Raw genomic sequence first — 17,084 nt, forward strand, 5'->3', positions numbered from 1 at the left:
ACTTTTTTCTATGAAAAATGAACATCATAACGTTGACCTTTGAGCATCGAACACGTTCGCTTAAAAAGGTTGAAATGAGGAACCCAAACGTTAGGTTTTCTATATGTTCTTCAGCAGGATTTGCAAAGATCGTTTCTTTGTTGCCCAAAATCCTTGCATCATATTTTGATTTGAAATTGTCTAAATATAAAGGCTATACCACCATCATCGTTTTCGGTGGGAATCTTTTTCGTTCCCGACATTAAATTCCTGCTGGGCCACAAATCCCTTTCTTCCACTCTGAGAGAAGGATATTGTATATGTTCGCTAGTTCATTGATAACAAAAAATGGAACTAAACGGGACGCAGGAAATTCAACCCCATCGCTCATGCCGTTAGGATGTGAAAGAGTCCCTGGCAAGAGCTCTCTTTCTCTGGTCTCCAACTTCCCGTGAGAAGAAAAAACGTAACGGATCAGATTTCGCACCGAATTTGGATTACTGGTAACGAGTTTGGCACTGCAAAGCTAATCAAAATAGGCACTCGAGATGCAAATTCAACTAGAGCTACACACGGGATGCATTTCCACTTTCTACTTTTCCGTTTTAGTTTGGAGCACTCTGTGCAATCAAGTGTGGAGTTTGCTTTTCAGAATATTTTACACTTTGTTTGTAACACATGTAACACATGTGTTGCTGCACCAACGAGGTGTTTAAGTTAGTTAAGGCTTAGTTAAGAAATAAGCCCACCTTTGGATAACTGTAACATTTCGGTAACCGGTACGATCGTTGATCCAAATAAAGAACCTTTCCGAGAGGGACGCGACGTACCGGAAACCAAATGCCCAAACAAGTTAAATTCGATTTCGCAAATAGAAGTTAATTTCGATGGCTGCCGCCGTGCTGCACCGTGCTGCATCAGCGAGTTAAATGCCGTTCCGGGCGACCCGTTGGCGCGTATTGCTGCGTCAATACAACCCACGGCGCACCAAGTGTTCGGCCAGCGCGCGTTGCTGCGTCGGCAGCCCTCGATCGTTGGCAGGCCGGCTTACTGCCCTACTTATCAATAATCGATACACCCTACGGTGCGCCAAGTGTCCGGCCGACGCGCGTTGCTTCGTCAGCAGCCCTCCGTCAACGGCCGGCCGGCTCGTTGCTCTACTTTTAAAATCGTAAACAAATGCGATTTTGGGTATATAATGGTAAGAAATTTTAGAATAAACCAGTGTTAAGTTGAAACTCAGACGATTCACTTCGTAGTTTATTTTTGACCGCTACACTCACTGCCATATCCGAAAAGCTTGAAGCGCCCAGTCCCCCCTTTCGAAGCATAGGCCTCCTCTATACGCAGAGGCAACTAGCTTGGAAGGTAATAGGGATCCAGGGACTTCAGCCATTAGCCGGCAGCAATTAATTTCACTTTCTCTCAGTTGCTCACCCTAACCAAGCTAGGAGGTCTTCCTTCGCGGGACCTGCTTGGTTAGACGTGAAGTAACATTGGTGGCTCCAGAGAGGACATTCACGAAAAGTCTCCTCAAACGTTTGAATTCTTGCTTGGGTAACCAGGACCAAGAAGAATCATATCAGCAAGCTCTCTGTCGATCAGAATCGTCAGAGAGATAAAAAGAGTGAAGCTTAGGCATCGGGAAAAAACCCAGTAGCTTGACTACGCCTTTTCAAAGCCACTCAGTAAAGATGTCGACCGCGACCAAGATGTCACGACGACCGAGCAAGTATTTTGTGGACAATAAGAATGGGAATTGTCGGTTGTGCGACAAACCCGATCCGAGCGATTCGCACATGGTCCAGTGTGACGAGTGCGATCGATGGTTCCATTTGACTTGCGCGAAGCTAACAAAGTTGCCAACAGCAGAAGAAGAATTTATGTGCATCAAGTGCAGCGCCGACCGAGCCAAAGCGCAAGATGAAGCAGGACCATCGGGAGGAGAAAAAGGCGATAGAAAGGAGAAGAAAGCTAAAACCGCCGAACCGGAAGTTACCACCATAGCCGAGCTGGTAGCAGCATTGACCGTTGGTAACAAGGTCAGCACAAATCACTTACTTCGAATGTCGCTTAACGACCTACCCTACTTCGATGGCAATCCGAGAGATTGGCCTGCATTCGACAAAGCCTTCAGGGAAACCACAGAGGCAGCTAATTTCAACGACTTAGAAAATATGAATCGACTGCAGAGATGCCTGAGAGGCGACGCCCTGAGGAACGTCAAGGCACTTTTCTTCGATCCCGAGAATGTCGACATTATAATCGAACGCTTAAGAACTCTTTTTGGTAGATCAGAGCAAGTCTACCAAGAACTCTTAAGAGAGGTTCAAAGGAAGGCGGATCCAAACCGGATACCAGATTTAAGCATCGCACTGGAGAATTTAGTGGCGAACATAAAAACGCTGAACAAACCTTCCTACCTTAGCGACCACCGACTCATCAACGAACTTGCCAGCAAATTGCCACAAGACAAGCAGCTGAAGTGGCTTAGAATAACGGATGAATTGGAAGAACAAAGAGAGATGCCGACATTAGAACACTTCAGCACCTGGCTAGCGAACATCGCGAGTGAACTTCGTCGCCTACCCAAAGCGATCGACCGAAAACCATTGCATCTACATGACACTACGAAGCCATCAAAGAATGCAAGTCCAAAACAAGAACGCTACACCACTCCAAACGACTGGCATCGAGGTTGTCCAAACTGTAACGGCAATCACAATCTTCTGAATTGCGATCAATTCAAAAACAAGACGCCAGAAGAAAGGTACGAAGTAATAAAAAGGGAGAAACTCTGCTCGAGCTGCCTTCGATCCAACGGGCACGATGTAAACACATGTTGGTTTGCCAGAGAATGCGGTATCAACGGGTGCCAAGAAAAACATCACCGTATGATACACCTCACGACCGTGCAAAATGTACCAATAAACTACCACGACATCGGCCAGAGTCCAACAAACGTATACGTTGGAGTTCATATTGAAGCAAAACCGGAGTATAGGAAACCTCCTACGTTTAAAAAGCTAGAACGTGAAAAGTCAGAGAAGACAGCTATGCCTCAAGAAAACATTATGAGCACGTTTTCATCACCAAAATGTGAAAACTTCAGAAAGAAGGAAGCATGCCAACACTGCAGTGGACTTCATGTGCTCACACAGTGCGAAGAATTCTGCAAACTTCCCGCAGAGCAAAGACACGATGTTGCGATTAGACATCGCCTGTGCCTTTCATGTCTCCTGACCGACGATCATCGTATGCGGCACTGTAAAGTATCTAAAGAATGTTCCAGAGAATTCTGTAACAGACGACATCATCCGCTAATGCATTGTAGCTCATCTAAGGAAAAGCCGTTGAGTAATCAAAAAGAAGACAAGCTGAATGAAAATCATACAAAGGAATGCTTCAATATTCGAACCGAAAAGGTTAAAATTCCTCATGAAGGAAAACAGCAGCGAAACGTTTTGGTAGACAACGCATGCAACGCAACAGCAGAACGTCCCAAAGAGAATCGAACTAAGAGCGAACCACGTATTAATGAAAAGAAAAAGAAACAAAAAGACTATGAAAATCATGTAATACGATTTGAGAACTTCGTCAAAACGTCAGTCTCAAGATTCAAAATGGATAGTGCCGAAATGATAGATGCAATGGATAAGTTCTTGCTCACTTATCGAACTACGCCGAATCAACCACATGAATCATCATTGGTAGTAGACAACCAGATAAAGAGTATACAGCATCCGCCGCAGACTATCCCATCAAGTATAACATCTAGCAGAGCTTCAGTATGTACAACTAAGCACAATATTCAGCGAAAAAATTCTTCGGCTGAGCAACTCAACAATCTACACTGCGCAGATCAACTGCAGGATGAACCCGCCAAAGCTACAAGACAACCAAGCAGCCATGACAAATCTAAGACGACCGTCAAATGTCTTGATGCACCATCCAGCAACGTGCCAGTTGTCAAAACACAAGTCGCCCCGGATGGACAACTACGATCGGTGGAAGTTAAAACAGCCAGCACCACCCCCAAACGCCCAGTCGTCAAGGTTGCAGTCGTGGATTTAGAGCAAAAGGAGCACCTTCTTCTACACTCTATATCCACCCCGGCACCGCCTAAGCGACCCAATGAAACCGCCCAACCCCTACCAGAAGAACCGTCGGCCAAGAAAATAGTAAAACGCGCCATTAACATTGCGCCATGCAACTGGGCTCAAAAATTGCTCCTGACACTCCTAATACTCGGTGTCGGGATCATGGAAGCCGTCAACATTCAACCGGCGAACGAAGGCGGAATCTTCTTCAATCATCTAGGCAGCTGCTTAGTTCAACGAGGAATTCTACAAAGACGCATACCGCTGGACATCGTCCCCAGGGACGATATAGGTCACATGCATCAACTCCGTTTCGAGCTGCGATCGTTGTACACAAATTTCGCCAGTAAAAGTCAATTACCGGACGACACGCTGAAGGAGGCCGTCACAATGGTAAATATACAAAGTAGAGCCGCGGAAAGGGAGATACGTTTTACCTCTCGTGTAAGGAGAGTCGGAGGTATTCTAGGGTTTCTAAAAGATTTACTGGTAGGTGGAAGTGACGTAGAAAAAGAACTCGATGAAATGCAAACCGCAGAAGAAATTAAATACAAGAGAATACTAAGTACTGTCACAATGGTTAACGAAAGGTCTAAAGAATTAGCACAAAAGTTTAAGGATAAAAGCGATAAGTTGTTATCACACATAAAGCAAGCCAATTCAGAACAACAAGATATTTCGATAAAATTACACATTGTAGAGCTGACCTTGCTAGCCCATCAAGTAATCAATAATATTGCTGAAAAATATAGGTTGCTTAGAACCAGTCCTATACAAAAAGAAGAGCTAGAAATACTGTATGACCGAATAGAGAAAGAACTACCAGAAACCGTCCGCATAGTTCGAACACATCCCTCATTTTCCATTGAAGAAGGAGAGAAATCTCTGACTATTTTAGTAACAACAATATTAGTAGAAACTATTCCCTTCGAGGTATTCCAAGCCTATCCCGTTCCAGACAGAGTAAGGGACTCGATCATAACGATTAAAAAAACGAAAATAGCCATAAATGATCATTGGGCTCACTTCTATCCATCTTACCTAATCGAACTGAATCAAACCCATTTCATTGTAAACCATCCAATAATTGAAAAACGAATAGATTGCTTGTCAGGAAAAATACTCTCAGTAAATGAATCAACGAACTGTACTACAAGAAAATTGGAAACACCATATACAAAATTGATTCACATGAAAGAAGCAAATTCCGTGCTTTACTACACAGACAACATTAAAAGTATCAGATTACATTGCAATAGTACAGATATAGCACTTAGCAGCTACGCGGCAATTGTGGAATTGGAAGATAACTGCGTTATTGAATCAGCCAATGAGACTATAAAGGCCGATATTTCATTTAGGAAAATAACAAAATCCTACTTTAAGAAGCATGAAGAAACTCAAGAACCAGAGGTCATCGAAAACACGGAAACAAAGGTCCCAAGCATCTTCGTACTCCACGTCACATTGGTACAAATCGTCATTGGTACAATCATAATAATATTAGTTGTAGCTATCATGACGATCATAATGTGCGCACAGGGAAAATGTATCATTAAAAAGCTAGAAGCCATGGAAGCAAAACAAGAAGAAAAAACAGAAATGACCGAGTTCTTTAACAAACCTCGATTCGGGCCAAAATATAGAGGTAATTCACCGAGTTGAATTACGAGGGGGAGAATGTTGCTGCACCAACGAGGTGTTTAAGTTAGTTAAGGCTTAGTTAAGAAATAAGCCCACCTTTGGATAACTGTAACATTTCGGTAACCGGTACGATCGTTGATCCAAATAAAGAACCTTTCCGAGAGGGACGCGACGTACCGGAAACCAAATGCCCAAACAAGTTAAATTCGATTTCGCAAATAGAAGTTAATTTCGATGGCTGCCGCCGTGCTGCACCGTGCTGCATCAGCGAGTTAAATGCCGTTCCGGGCGACCCGTTGGCGCGTATTGCTGCGTCAATACAACCCACGGCGCACCAAGTGTTCGGCCAGCGCGCGTTGCTGCGTCGGCAGCCCTCGATCGTTGGCAGGCCGGCTTACTGCCCTACTTATCAATAATCGATACACCCTACGGTGCGCCAAGTGTCCGGCCGACGCGCGTTGCTTCGTCAGCAGCCCTCCGTCAACGGCCGGCCGGCTCGTTGCTCTACTTTTAAAATCGTAAACAAATGCGATTTTGGGTATATAATGGTAAGAAATTTTAGAATAAACCAGTGTTAAGTTGAAACTCAGACGATTCACTTCGTAGTTTATTTTTGACCGCTACACTCACTGCCATATCCGAAAAGCTTGAAGCGCCCAGTCCCCCCTTTCGAAGCATAGGCCTCCTCTATACGCAGAGGCAACTAGCTTGGAAGGTAATAGGGATCCAGGGACTTCAGCCATTAGCCGGCAGCAATTAATTTCACTTTCTCTCAGTTGCTCACCCTAACCAAGCTAGGAGGTCTTCCTTCGCGGGACCTGCTTGGTTAGACGTGAAGTAACAACATGTCTGCTTCGAAACGTCCTGCACTCACGAGAGTTGAGTGAGTTGGTGTTGGATTTTTTCCACATGAAAATTGTCCATCAAAAATACTACCATCACGTGACCAACCGGTTGATCGTTTGCTGCAATTCGATCCTGAACCCATCATGGTTGGTGATAGTGTTTTTTTTTTCAATTTTGTTTTAAACATATTTTAAGCATTTCCTTTGCTAGATAGTGTTTGTGTGGGTGGCATAAAATAGAAGAAAAATGTAGAGCTACGCGGATATCACACGAGCTGGGAAAAGGGTGTCAATTTAAAATTCTTCTTGAAGTGCCTCTCGGACGCGAGCCCACGTCATACTCGGAAAGGTGTATGATGACATCGGTGTTTGAGCTCGTGCCGTAAATCCATCGACGGGCGAAATTTGGACAGTTTTGAGGCGCAAGGTAGGTGCAGGATGGTGTCGACGTTGGTTTGAAATATGTTCTGCACGAGGGGAGAATGTTACGCTCGTTCGACTCTTTTTCCCTGAAGCTCCCGGGAGATATCTCGTTTAGGCTTTGAGTAAGGTCTGCCAAGGTGAGCCAGAAGTGGGTGAAAAAAAAGTTAAAACTGAAATTGAGCTGAGGAAAAATGCGGTTGGAGGGGGCAAAGTGCAAAATGCGCGTCGTGCGAAAAAGGAAAAACTCTACACGAGAGAAAAAAAACCGTCCAAGCATAGTCGAAAGATTCATAGATCAAACATGCGGCATTGACAAACATACAGGCATACATGACCACCTCAACCAAGACAGATGGCTTCAAATGGATTTCCCGGGTGTGTGATACGATCGTGGCGGTATTTTTTCCCCCATTCACCCAATTTCTTCCTCCAACGACGATTCCATTTTCCGGGATGTACAGATTCTAACGCTCATCGTACCAGCGGCTGTATGCAAATGCAAAGTGCAATATGCATAACGTTAATTGGTCGAATGTAATTACGAGTAGCGATGCCGATGCTTCAACGGTCGGTGCCCTTCTTTGCCAGTCGGCTTAATCGCCAAAGGAGCCAGGAGTGCGAGCCACTTCAAGCTCACCCGCTTGCGGAGGGAAAGGCATGAAAGTGAAACTATTTTAAGTCATTGCCCAGCTGAGCCCGAGAAAAGCCGGTTGGGGATAGTGGGAAATTAGAATCGTACTGCGAAAAAGTGCTACCGGCGTATCGAAGCATTCAATCGCCGCTTGTACAAAATAGCTCGCGTCTTACGTCCGGGCCGGAACGGATGTTGTGCGTCATTGAAGAAAGTTGAACCGTGGCGATGATATTCCTGATAAAAGCCGTTGCTTAAAGCGCCAACGAGATGCAAAAGGCAGCAGAATGACAATCACGACCGGTTACGTTTTAGAAGATGGATACGCGGAACATTTCATAACCGATGTTTGTTCTTGGGAATCGATAACACCATAAGAGTCATTCTGTCAATGGGACAACATTGGACATTTCTCCGGCCCTAGCTGGGAAGTACTTGCGGCTTCTTCAAGGGTTATATTGATCAATCTCTATCGCTTTCTTTAAAAGGCAATGATGTTCAAAACTGATTACGACTATCCATCTCTTTAACCAACCACTTCTTTATTCTTGTACTCCGGATGCTGAACATTTTATCTAGAGCGTCGGTATATTTTCCTATTGAGTAAAGAACCACCTTTATTGCAGTACAGTTTAACTATGTTTTCTTCCAAAAACATTTAAAATTTGACCTTTAAACCCTCCCATATCTAATCAAATATACCAAAGTACGGTCACGGAGCCAAGTTCATAATTCCACCTCTCACGAATGTTCACTTAAACCTCGGAAGGTGCGAAACTGGGATAAGCATTGCTGTTTCTCGTGTGACTTTCTGTTTATCTAGGTTCATACTTTTGACTTCCCCTCCCAGGAGTGATGAAAAACATAAACCTAATTATTAGTCCCTCACTTCATCCTATTCTCAATTGTTTTATTTCCTTCCGCTTCTTTTTGTTTGATGTTGTCATTTAAAACCCTCTTCAATATGGTGTGTTTGCGAAATGAAAATTGCTTTAGGACGTAAATGTTCTTCGCTCAGTTTCAACAATGAAAAGCTCTTGTTTAGTATTCTAACTCACAAATGGTTTCAGTAAGGTTTCTTTCGATTCTCTCGCGTTGTTGAATGAAATATTGATTGATTTTCATTGAGCCAATATTTCCAAACATTTGCCAGAGCTGTTAAATGCTTTTACTTTCAAATCATGCGTACAATACAAACACCATTGATTAAAGAGCTAAGTCTGATCAAACATAAAATGCTAGAAGCTCTCTTCCAGTTCCATCGTTGCGATGGAAACCCCTAGTATGAACTCGTGGCCAAAAGTTATGCATCACTATCAGTGCAGATTGTTGATTAATTTTTATCCACCGTGCCCGTTTCACATTTCATCCGACGGCTGGGCTACGGGAAACTTACGTCGGGAAATATCTCGGCAAACTGACCTTGGTCAAGATGGAATGGTAATTTTCTCTTGAGGAAAACTTACTACTTATAGGCCTTCATTCGCATCATGAACGTAGTTTTGAATTCGTTGTTCTTGAATCCTACGATACGTTTATATATTTTAATCCAATTAAAAATGAATGGCCTTTCCATGGACAATGGAACTGATGGATAACTTTAGATTATAATTGAGCAACATATAAATTAATTGAATCGAAGAAAACGGTAGGCTAATAATCTACGTCCCAAGCGTGCCTGTAAATATGTCAACGATAAAACAGCGTAAAACTGAGCGAGTACCAAGTAGATTACCCGGTGTGGAAAACAAATGGATCATATCGTGGATGGAAAATCTGCACACCCTGCCCCTTAACCACCTCCGGGGTCAAGGAAAAGCCAATCTGCTTCCATCACGACAGGTCGGCCAAAAACATAAACTCACTCGCTCGCGTGGAATCCGTTTGGCAAGTTTGTCAGCCGAGTTGGTTCGGCAAATTGGTGAGCAACGGTGGCAATCGGCCGCTTTTAAAAACTCGTTGCCTGTTGAGATACATGCAGATAGCCCGGGAGCACAGTTTGGTTTGTTGTACCGGTTATCCGGTTCTTTTATCCGGCGATTTCAGCCCAGTTGCGTGACTTCCCATGTTTATGGTGAGCCGCACACAAACTTCGGCAATCGGCAGAATTTTGGGCGCTTTACGTCAGGAGAACGAAGTGCTTGCTGGTTCTTCCTCCTCCTGCAGGGTCCACAGAAAGTTTTTGCCAGCAATTCTTGAGCGGTCTTAAGCGACTACGGCGGCGGTGCGCCAAACTTATTGGCGAAAACTATATTACTGACTTTTGGCACAATCCAAAACAAACAAAAAGCGACATTAAACGAAACGCCGCAAGAGATGGGAAAGGGGTCCGGTGGATGGCTACCATTAGGAAAAATTGGCAAACGGAAAAAAGTTTTCACATTAAATTGTGGGCACAATATTTCTCATTTTCAAATTGGCACGCAATTGTCATGAAAGAGCAGTTTTGAATCGATATGAAAATGAATACTTAAGATTGAACTCAACGATAGGGTTCTTTACGATTCCTTCATTGTGCCTAGTAACACTGAGTTTTATCCTCTCAAAAAATACTACCCATACACGCCTGAATAAAAGTTTGTTTCATTGTAATTCTCTGAATTCATTTTACAGCTGCTTGCGCCATCGCTAGAGCGCACATGTTTATGTTCTACACGTGCTTCGTAGACAACATTCCACTAGAAATTATTAAATGTTTCTTTCAACGGGCTAAGCCGAATTGCAACACCACACCATTCCGGGTGGCGTCTATGCATCAATTCCTAGGATTAAGATGAATGGATGACTGAAGCATGGAGAGATGCACGGTGTCGGTTTGCAGTTTGCAACAGTTGAAGCCGAGCTTGTTGCTGACGAAGCTCCAACGATTGGCAGCATCTACATTGCTTCGGCCATGCTCGCAATCAAGAAAAAATAGAACTTCTATTCCGTGCTTTAATCATTCTATTTGAGTAAAGTGCTGTGAAGGGATAAAATCTTAGTTTTATTTTTGCAATCTTCTTGGTTATAAGATGTTGTTCATTTAATTAACGTTTCACGTCTAATGTTGTTATCTGTTATTCCACAACATAGTTACAAAATCGTGGTGTTTTGCATGGTTTGCACTTTCAGAGAGATAAACTTCTATTTTAATTCCTCCCACTCTGAAAGTGCCTCTTGTCTTGCCGTGGGTCCATTGACATTGCGGGCGTATATGTTGCTGCCTTCGTACGCTGTTGCTAGTATGCCCGCCATATGCCGCATTCTATTTACATGGAACCACACGATTCGACGATCGTGGAATTGGTGGGATCGTTCACTGGGCGGTATATTATTTTTAAACTGCTTACCCTATCGTTCCGGAATGTCCCTTCTGTTTCGAACGAGACGCCTCGTAGACCCCGGGTTCGAGTGAAGGTACGGCTAGCCAACCGGTCGCGAACCTCGGGTGCTGCTGGGTGCGTCTGATTGATATGGCGCGTTGCCGTGACTTGGCGGACGCACGCGGTACACATTATGTTATCACGACGCACGCTTAAATGCCTCGACCCGTGCCGACACATTAGACACGTTTGATTGGGCTCAATTGGGTTCGATTTGGCGCAGCGTCTTGCCCTATTCTGTGGCCGCCCTTCCTCGCTCCGGGCGGTCGCTCCCGGAAGGTGGCTTGGGGATGCCGCATGTTTTGCAATGGACTCCGTAGCTTACGCATTCGAACTTGCCAGGGCTGTCGGGAGTGCCGATCCACCGGCATCGGGAACGCGCGGAAAAAAAGGTTTGAGAAATAGCCTTTCGTTAACATCGATTGCGAAAAGCAAGCCGAGGAATCACGTGGCCACGGGCATAAATTGGTGTTAAGCGTTTTTAAAATAATTCTCAACATGCTGTCTGATCGGAACGGTGCGGACCGCGTTCCGTTTGCGTGATAATTTATAGTGGTGCAAATTTCCAACGACCCGTTTCCTCGCCCGCTTCTCCCCGGGACACAAACATACCTTCCAGCTGCGAAAGGCTGGTGTGCAAAACTTAGAACGTAACGAAAAGAAAACGAATCGGTTTGATCAATTCTAGCCTCTAGGCGGGTCCGTGCGTATCCTCCGTTGGGCGACATCGTGTCACCAGAAGCTCGAGGACACATTTATGTGCTCCAAGCATTAAGGAGCGCGATGGCCACTTGCCTCTTTTGCCGTGCTGATTTGTTGACAACAGTGTTTCGAACCGCGGGTTTGCTCATTTTCGGAGTTAAATTACTCCCCGCGAGGTGGGCACGGTTGGCCTCTGACCTGGTTTGATAAACGTACCCCGACACGAGGTTTTTGGTTGAAAAATGTATGCCTCCCTTTCTCCTCGCCGTCGCTTAATGGCTGTTTGGCGCATTTAGGTACTGAAGACATTCGGGAAGTTCGGGGGACTTGTGCCGAAAGGTCGAGGAAGACCCTTATTAAATCGATAATTACATTAAAACCCCTCATCAGCATCGGGACAAACCCGGTGAAGAGAAAAGAACTCCCCAGCTGTGGTAGAACAAAGTATGCGAACAGAATGCCACATAGACAAAACTGGTGGTTACAGGTTCTTACCGTTCCACCGTTTACTTTGACATCTTTTCCCATGTCTCTCCGATGTTGTTTGGAGAATATGTTCGGCCACAGGAACCATGGTGGTCTCGGGACCGGGGCCAGTAGGGCGCCGATGACACACTATTGAGTGGTTGAATTTTTATGACTTACTCAACTTAACCTTTCCCTATCAAGCAAACCGGAACGCAATCGCTGGAATGCACCGAAGTTCGAGGCGATAGATCACGCATATTTTATTCACGATCCGACGTCGGCGGCTTTCAGATCATCTTGTGGACGGAATAAGTGTCGTGCGTGCGTGTCTGTGTGTCTATGGAGCGGAGGGACCTTTTACAGCGGTTCCATTATTCATCGACTGCGGGCCGGGATCAGTCGGTACATCGCACTGCACTTGTCGGCCTGCCATCGATCGAGCGGCCATCGTTGAGATCATTCTGGGAGAGCTATTTTAATATACCGCCAACCCGCGCACAGCGATCGTAAACAACTGTGCGCCAGATGGTTGGACCCTGGACACTGGAAGTACTTGAGTTGCGAGTACGTAAGCGTCCGCTCCTGTGATGGCGCTCCGATGCCCGGGCCGAAGGATAATAATGCGGACGATGCACAACCGGGTGCAAGGGAAATTGAAATATCGAAAAGTTAATTTATGGTATTGGCATAAATTAAGACACGGGGGGACGAAATTAGTATGCCCGGCCTGCGGTAGGGGCTCGGTAAGCATACCGTTGGATTTATTTATCTGTTCGATCAGCTGCCTCCGGAGCTGCCTTCGCATGCTGTATGATTAATGCTGCACTCATCCGACGATAGATGTGCGTTTTTTTTCGGTTCTTTTTCACTCCTATGATTATCTTCTCGTCATTCTTTTTTTGCTCCTCTTCAGTTGGTATTTGATTTTACCCCCGTTGCAGGAATGCAAAAACCGAATGCAACGGGGTCTGATTGCGGCACTTGACATTCCCTGGACGAGCATTCCCTTGTGTGCGCTTGAATGTTCGATTGTTAGTATGTTGCGGTTTAGTTATCTTATCCGCCGCCGAAATGTATTTTGCATAATGTTGTTTTATTGACACTTATTCGCTTCGGCCCGTTTCTTTTCTGCTTTAAAGTTGAAGGTTCAGTCTTGTTCTTTTTGTAACGACTACAGTAGAATGAATGTCTACGGGACGCGTTCGGCGATGCGGGCCATGGCGTAGGAATGTAAACAAAAATCAACCGTTCAACTAGAGCCAACTGGCTGGGTGGCTGATTTTCTTATCTCACTTCGAAGAAACCGGGAGGGAATCTGCGCTGGCTTCAAACCGAACTGTGTGTGACGCCGGTTTGAATAGTTTTTTCTTTTTTGAATTGAAACATGCACTTGCGAACAACAAACTCCAGCAAGTTATCTGGAACAACCCTGGAAAAGGCTGCCTATTTTTAAATGCCTATTCTTTGAGAAGAGGCTTCTCATAGTTGCTCAACACCTGCAAGTTCATTTTCCTTCCGAGAAAACAGCTGTGTTGTTGAGCCGCGAACCTCCAGCATCATCGCAATTCATGGTAAAACAGATGGTTGCTCATTTCCACGGTGGTCGTATATTGAATTTCCCACCGTCCAGGACCAACCGGCACTCAATCGTCCCCCTATGGCGCCACATGACGATGAAGCGCCGGCTGGATCTCACTGTGAGAGCCACCGGGGGGTTGAAGTGCTCGAGATTCGAGCAGCTACTAGAACGCGGACGACAATCTCGACGGAAAAACGCTCGCGTCCCGTTAGTCGCCAGTTAGTAAGCGCCGGGATACGCTGCGGTGCGGACGCAAACACGGACTCCTCCCAAGACGGTGCTTCGCAGTGTTCGCGGATCGTGACCAGTGGCAGTGTGTGGAGTGTGAACACCCCATCCGTTTTGGTGTTTGTTTTTTTGTTTTAGTTTCAGTTTTGTGGTGATTATTACTCATTTCAAATTATTCAACTCAGACGTTCAACTGTGCCCTTGTGTTCTCTCTGCTGTTGCTGCTGCTGTTTGCTGGTGCCAGTCAACTGTTTGCGGTGTTCTGTCGCGATCTTGGGCCGCACGGGATGCATGTTTAACGATGGCAAAGAATGTGCCACTGACATTCGCTTCGGTGCCGCTGTTTATTTGGAGAGATTAGCTCATCGCCCTGTCAGACGATAGCCTGGGTAGCTTTTTATCTCCGTGGATTTGCTCTTGAATGCAACAACTTTCCCAGCGTCTGGACTGGATCGTACCGTCTCACACGGGGGAAAAACAGTCGGAGAAGGTGTGCTACCTGCGGATCTCGAGTGACATACCCGACCGGATCGCTATTTTTCCCCGGAAATTCAGACGGCGTCTGCTCGCGCCGGAATTTTGCGAGTCGCGATCGAGTTGCCGCTGGCCGACGGTTTCGCTCGATCGTTTTCCGCCCGGTGGGACGCCGTTCGTCGAACTTCATCGTGTTGAGCCAGCGAAATGGCAATTCCACACCTCACACCGACGGACGAAAGAATGTGCAAGTGGTGTCGTTAAAGGAGAATCAACTAAAAAACAAACCGATGGACGATGGACAACCATTTAAAATGTTAAAATAATATGAAACAGCTCCGGTGGGAGAAGGAATAGTAAAAGTAATCACTGCTTCGCCGCGTCATCCTTCGTGAACGAAAGTGAATTAAAGGGAAGCGAAGTGATTTATGTCGTTGCTGTTGGTGCACCGTTTTGAAGGACAACCTCTTCGTGGGCGTTGCACCTCCATTTTGCACCGCAAGCTACGCGTTTCCGGGAGTGGAATATCGTTTCTTGACGAGTTCTTGCAGATCGCAGCGCAAATGCGAGAGAAGGAAAAAAACGGACCAGTTGACAAAAGGAAACACATTTCAACGAGCTGCCCTTGCGCCGTACGGAGTGGCCTGTCGTGCCTAGAAACCCTGTGTGGCAAAGTGTGCGCAATGGCTGGTTTAGAAGCAACTATCTTTCGTCTCTGCCCTTTGACGCCCTCCGTTATCGCCAGCACATTTTTGAGGTTGCTGAATGTGCGGTACCAAGCGCCAAATGGAGGAAGATGATCGATGAAACTCGATGGCTTCAGCTGACCTTTCCATTGGCTATCGAAGCTTTGCTGATAGATCGCTCGCGTATTTGCGTAATTTTCGTGGAAATCAATCTCACACGCGCACGTCAGAAGAATTTTGTGTGGCGTGCTTAGGTCCAATCATTGGACGGGATGAAGATTTACAGCAGAGACAGTTAAAATGAAATATACAACGTACAAAACATGCCGTCTAAATCATTGAAAGTGGAACTTGAATTATAACACCAGTCTACAACATTGAAAATGTGGCAAGTGAAAATAGATTTTCAAAAAAGATTACTTCCACTCGACCGTCAAGTGATGGAAATAACTGTTGCTGTGCCTAAAACATTCCAAGCATTCGCAAATTAGCAAGGCCATAACAGAGGCAAACAAATACACATGTCAAAGTCCACGGTTCGAACTTGTCGCTAGCTGGAAACGTGCTGTTAACATCACATTTAGTGCTGGTGATCGTTTGGTCGCTAATTTAAGCTGCGCTAAACCGTTCCCAATCCGCGATTCACTGCAGTTTCGACTTTGGCGTGATGCAGCACTATCATGTGGCGACTGTTTGCCGTCCGCCCCAGGCTTGCATCGTCGACAGTATCGTGCGCTATCGGCGCATTCGCACGTTAGTCCCGCGCGAAGGCGTTGATGGTTTCCTGTCGTGACGAAGCGTTGAACTTGTTGTTTTTCCATGCTCCAACATTAGCAGTGGGAAGAGTTTGAGGGGTGAAAAAAATGTCTGTAAGAATCACGATAGAGGGGTTAAGAAAAAGTCTGTCACCTCAACCGGACCCTGAAGGCATTGCTTCCCCCCCCCCCCCCCCCCCCCCCCCCCCCTTTTAAAACACTTTGTTTGCCTTGCATTCCCTTGTTCGGTTGCCTTACCGTTTACTTTCGTGCGCCAAAGTTCAAGCAGATTGTGCACTTCACCAACACCACGGGCGGACACACCAAAGAACCTTCCGATCCGGCAAAGCAAGAATCTTTCGCGACCGTTTCGTTCTTACGATTTTCCCAAAAGCTTCCACCACCGTCGACGAGGGCGAGCCGAAGAAAACCCCCGAAAGTGGATAAAAAATTTATTAAATTGTCTGTCAATTTGTTTGCGCTACCTATTACGGTGGGCGAGTGTGTGGAAATGTGCAAGGGCCGGATTAAAACGGCGAAAGATGAGCACATGCCAAGAAGATGTGGTGGTGGGGAGGGCTCTAATGTTGGCTTTCGCCCTGGTACCGACGTGCCGTAAGATTTTTTTTTTCATCTCCTAGAATGAAAGACCAGACGGGAAGAACGAAGCGATGGGAAATGTTGAAGCATCAACGTAAAATCAAAACACGATGAAAACATGCTTTTTCCTCAAACCGAAAGCTTTTATCTCCGTCGAGATTGGCGAAGGAGTGAGGAACGGTGAGGAGCGGGATGGAATGAAATTTGTGTTTTTGTGCTTTTTTTCTCTCGTGCTGGTACCACTAATGGTTACTTACTACGAACGACATTTGCTGCGCGGGCAAGCACCGGAGTGGAGTATCCAACTAGGAAAAATGAAACCAAAAAACCGTACATATTCGAAATGCAGCACACGCGTGAATTATGCCTGATGAAGTTTATGATGTTCTTTTAATAGAAATGACGATTTAAGTATCTCCACCTTTTTTTTCCTTCCTTTGAGTGAGTGAGGAAAACTTAATGTATGAAAGTGTTACGCTTTTATACGTTTGTATACACTTTGAACTTTTTAAGTATCTCATATAAGTCTTTAAGGATCTCCTCATTTAAAAGTTAACTTCTTTTGTTTCGCCTCATAAGCGATGGTGACAATGGAGTAAATCATCTTT

General features: G+C 45.4%; 1 protein-coding gene across 1 annotated transcript in view; it reads left to right on the forward strand.

Annotated features, from left to right (window-relative positions):
• Window positions 1–17,084, forward strand: part of LOC131289753 (basement membrane-specific heparan sulfate proteoglycan core protein) — a 101,444-nt gene that overhangs the window by 38,762 nt on the left and 45,598 nt on the right. Inside the window, exon 7 of the mRNA XM_058319062.1 lies at window positions 16,438–16,445. Within this exon, the coding sequence (XP_058175045.1) occupies window positions 16,438–16,445 (8 nt within the window). The remainder of the gene's footprint in view (window positions 1–16,437; window positions 16,446–17,084) is intronic.

The sequence above is a fragment of the Anopheles ziemanni genome, chromosome 3, assembly GCF_943734765.1.
Source record: "Anopheles ziemanni chromosome 3, idAnoZiCoDA_A2_x.2, whole genome shotgun sequence".
Classification (NCBI taxonomy): Eukaryota; Metazoa; Arthropoda; class Insecta; order Diptera; family Culicidae; genus Anopheles; species Anopheles ziemanni.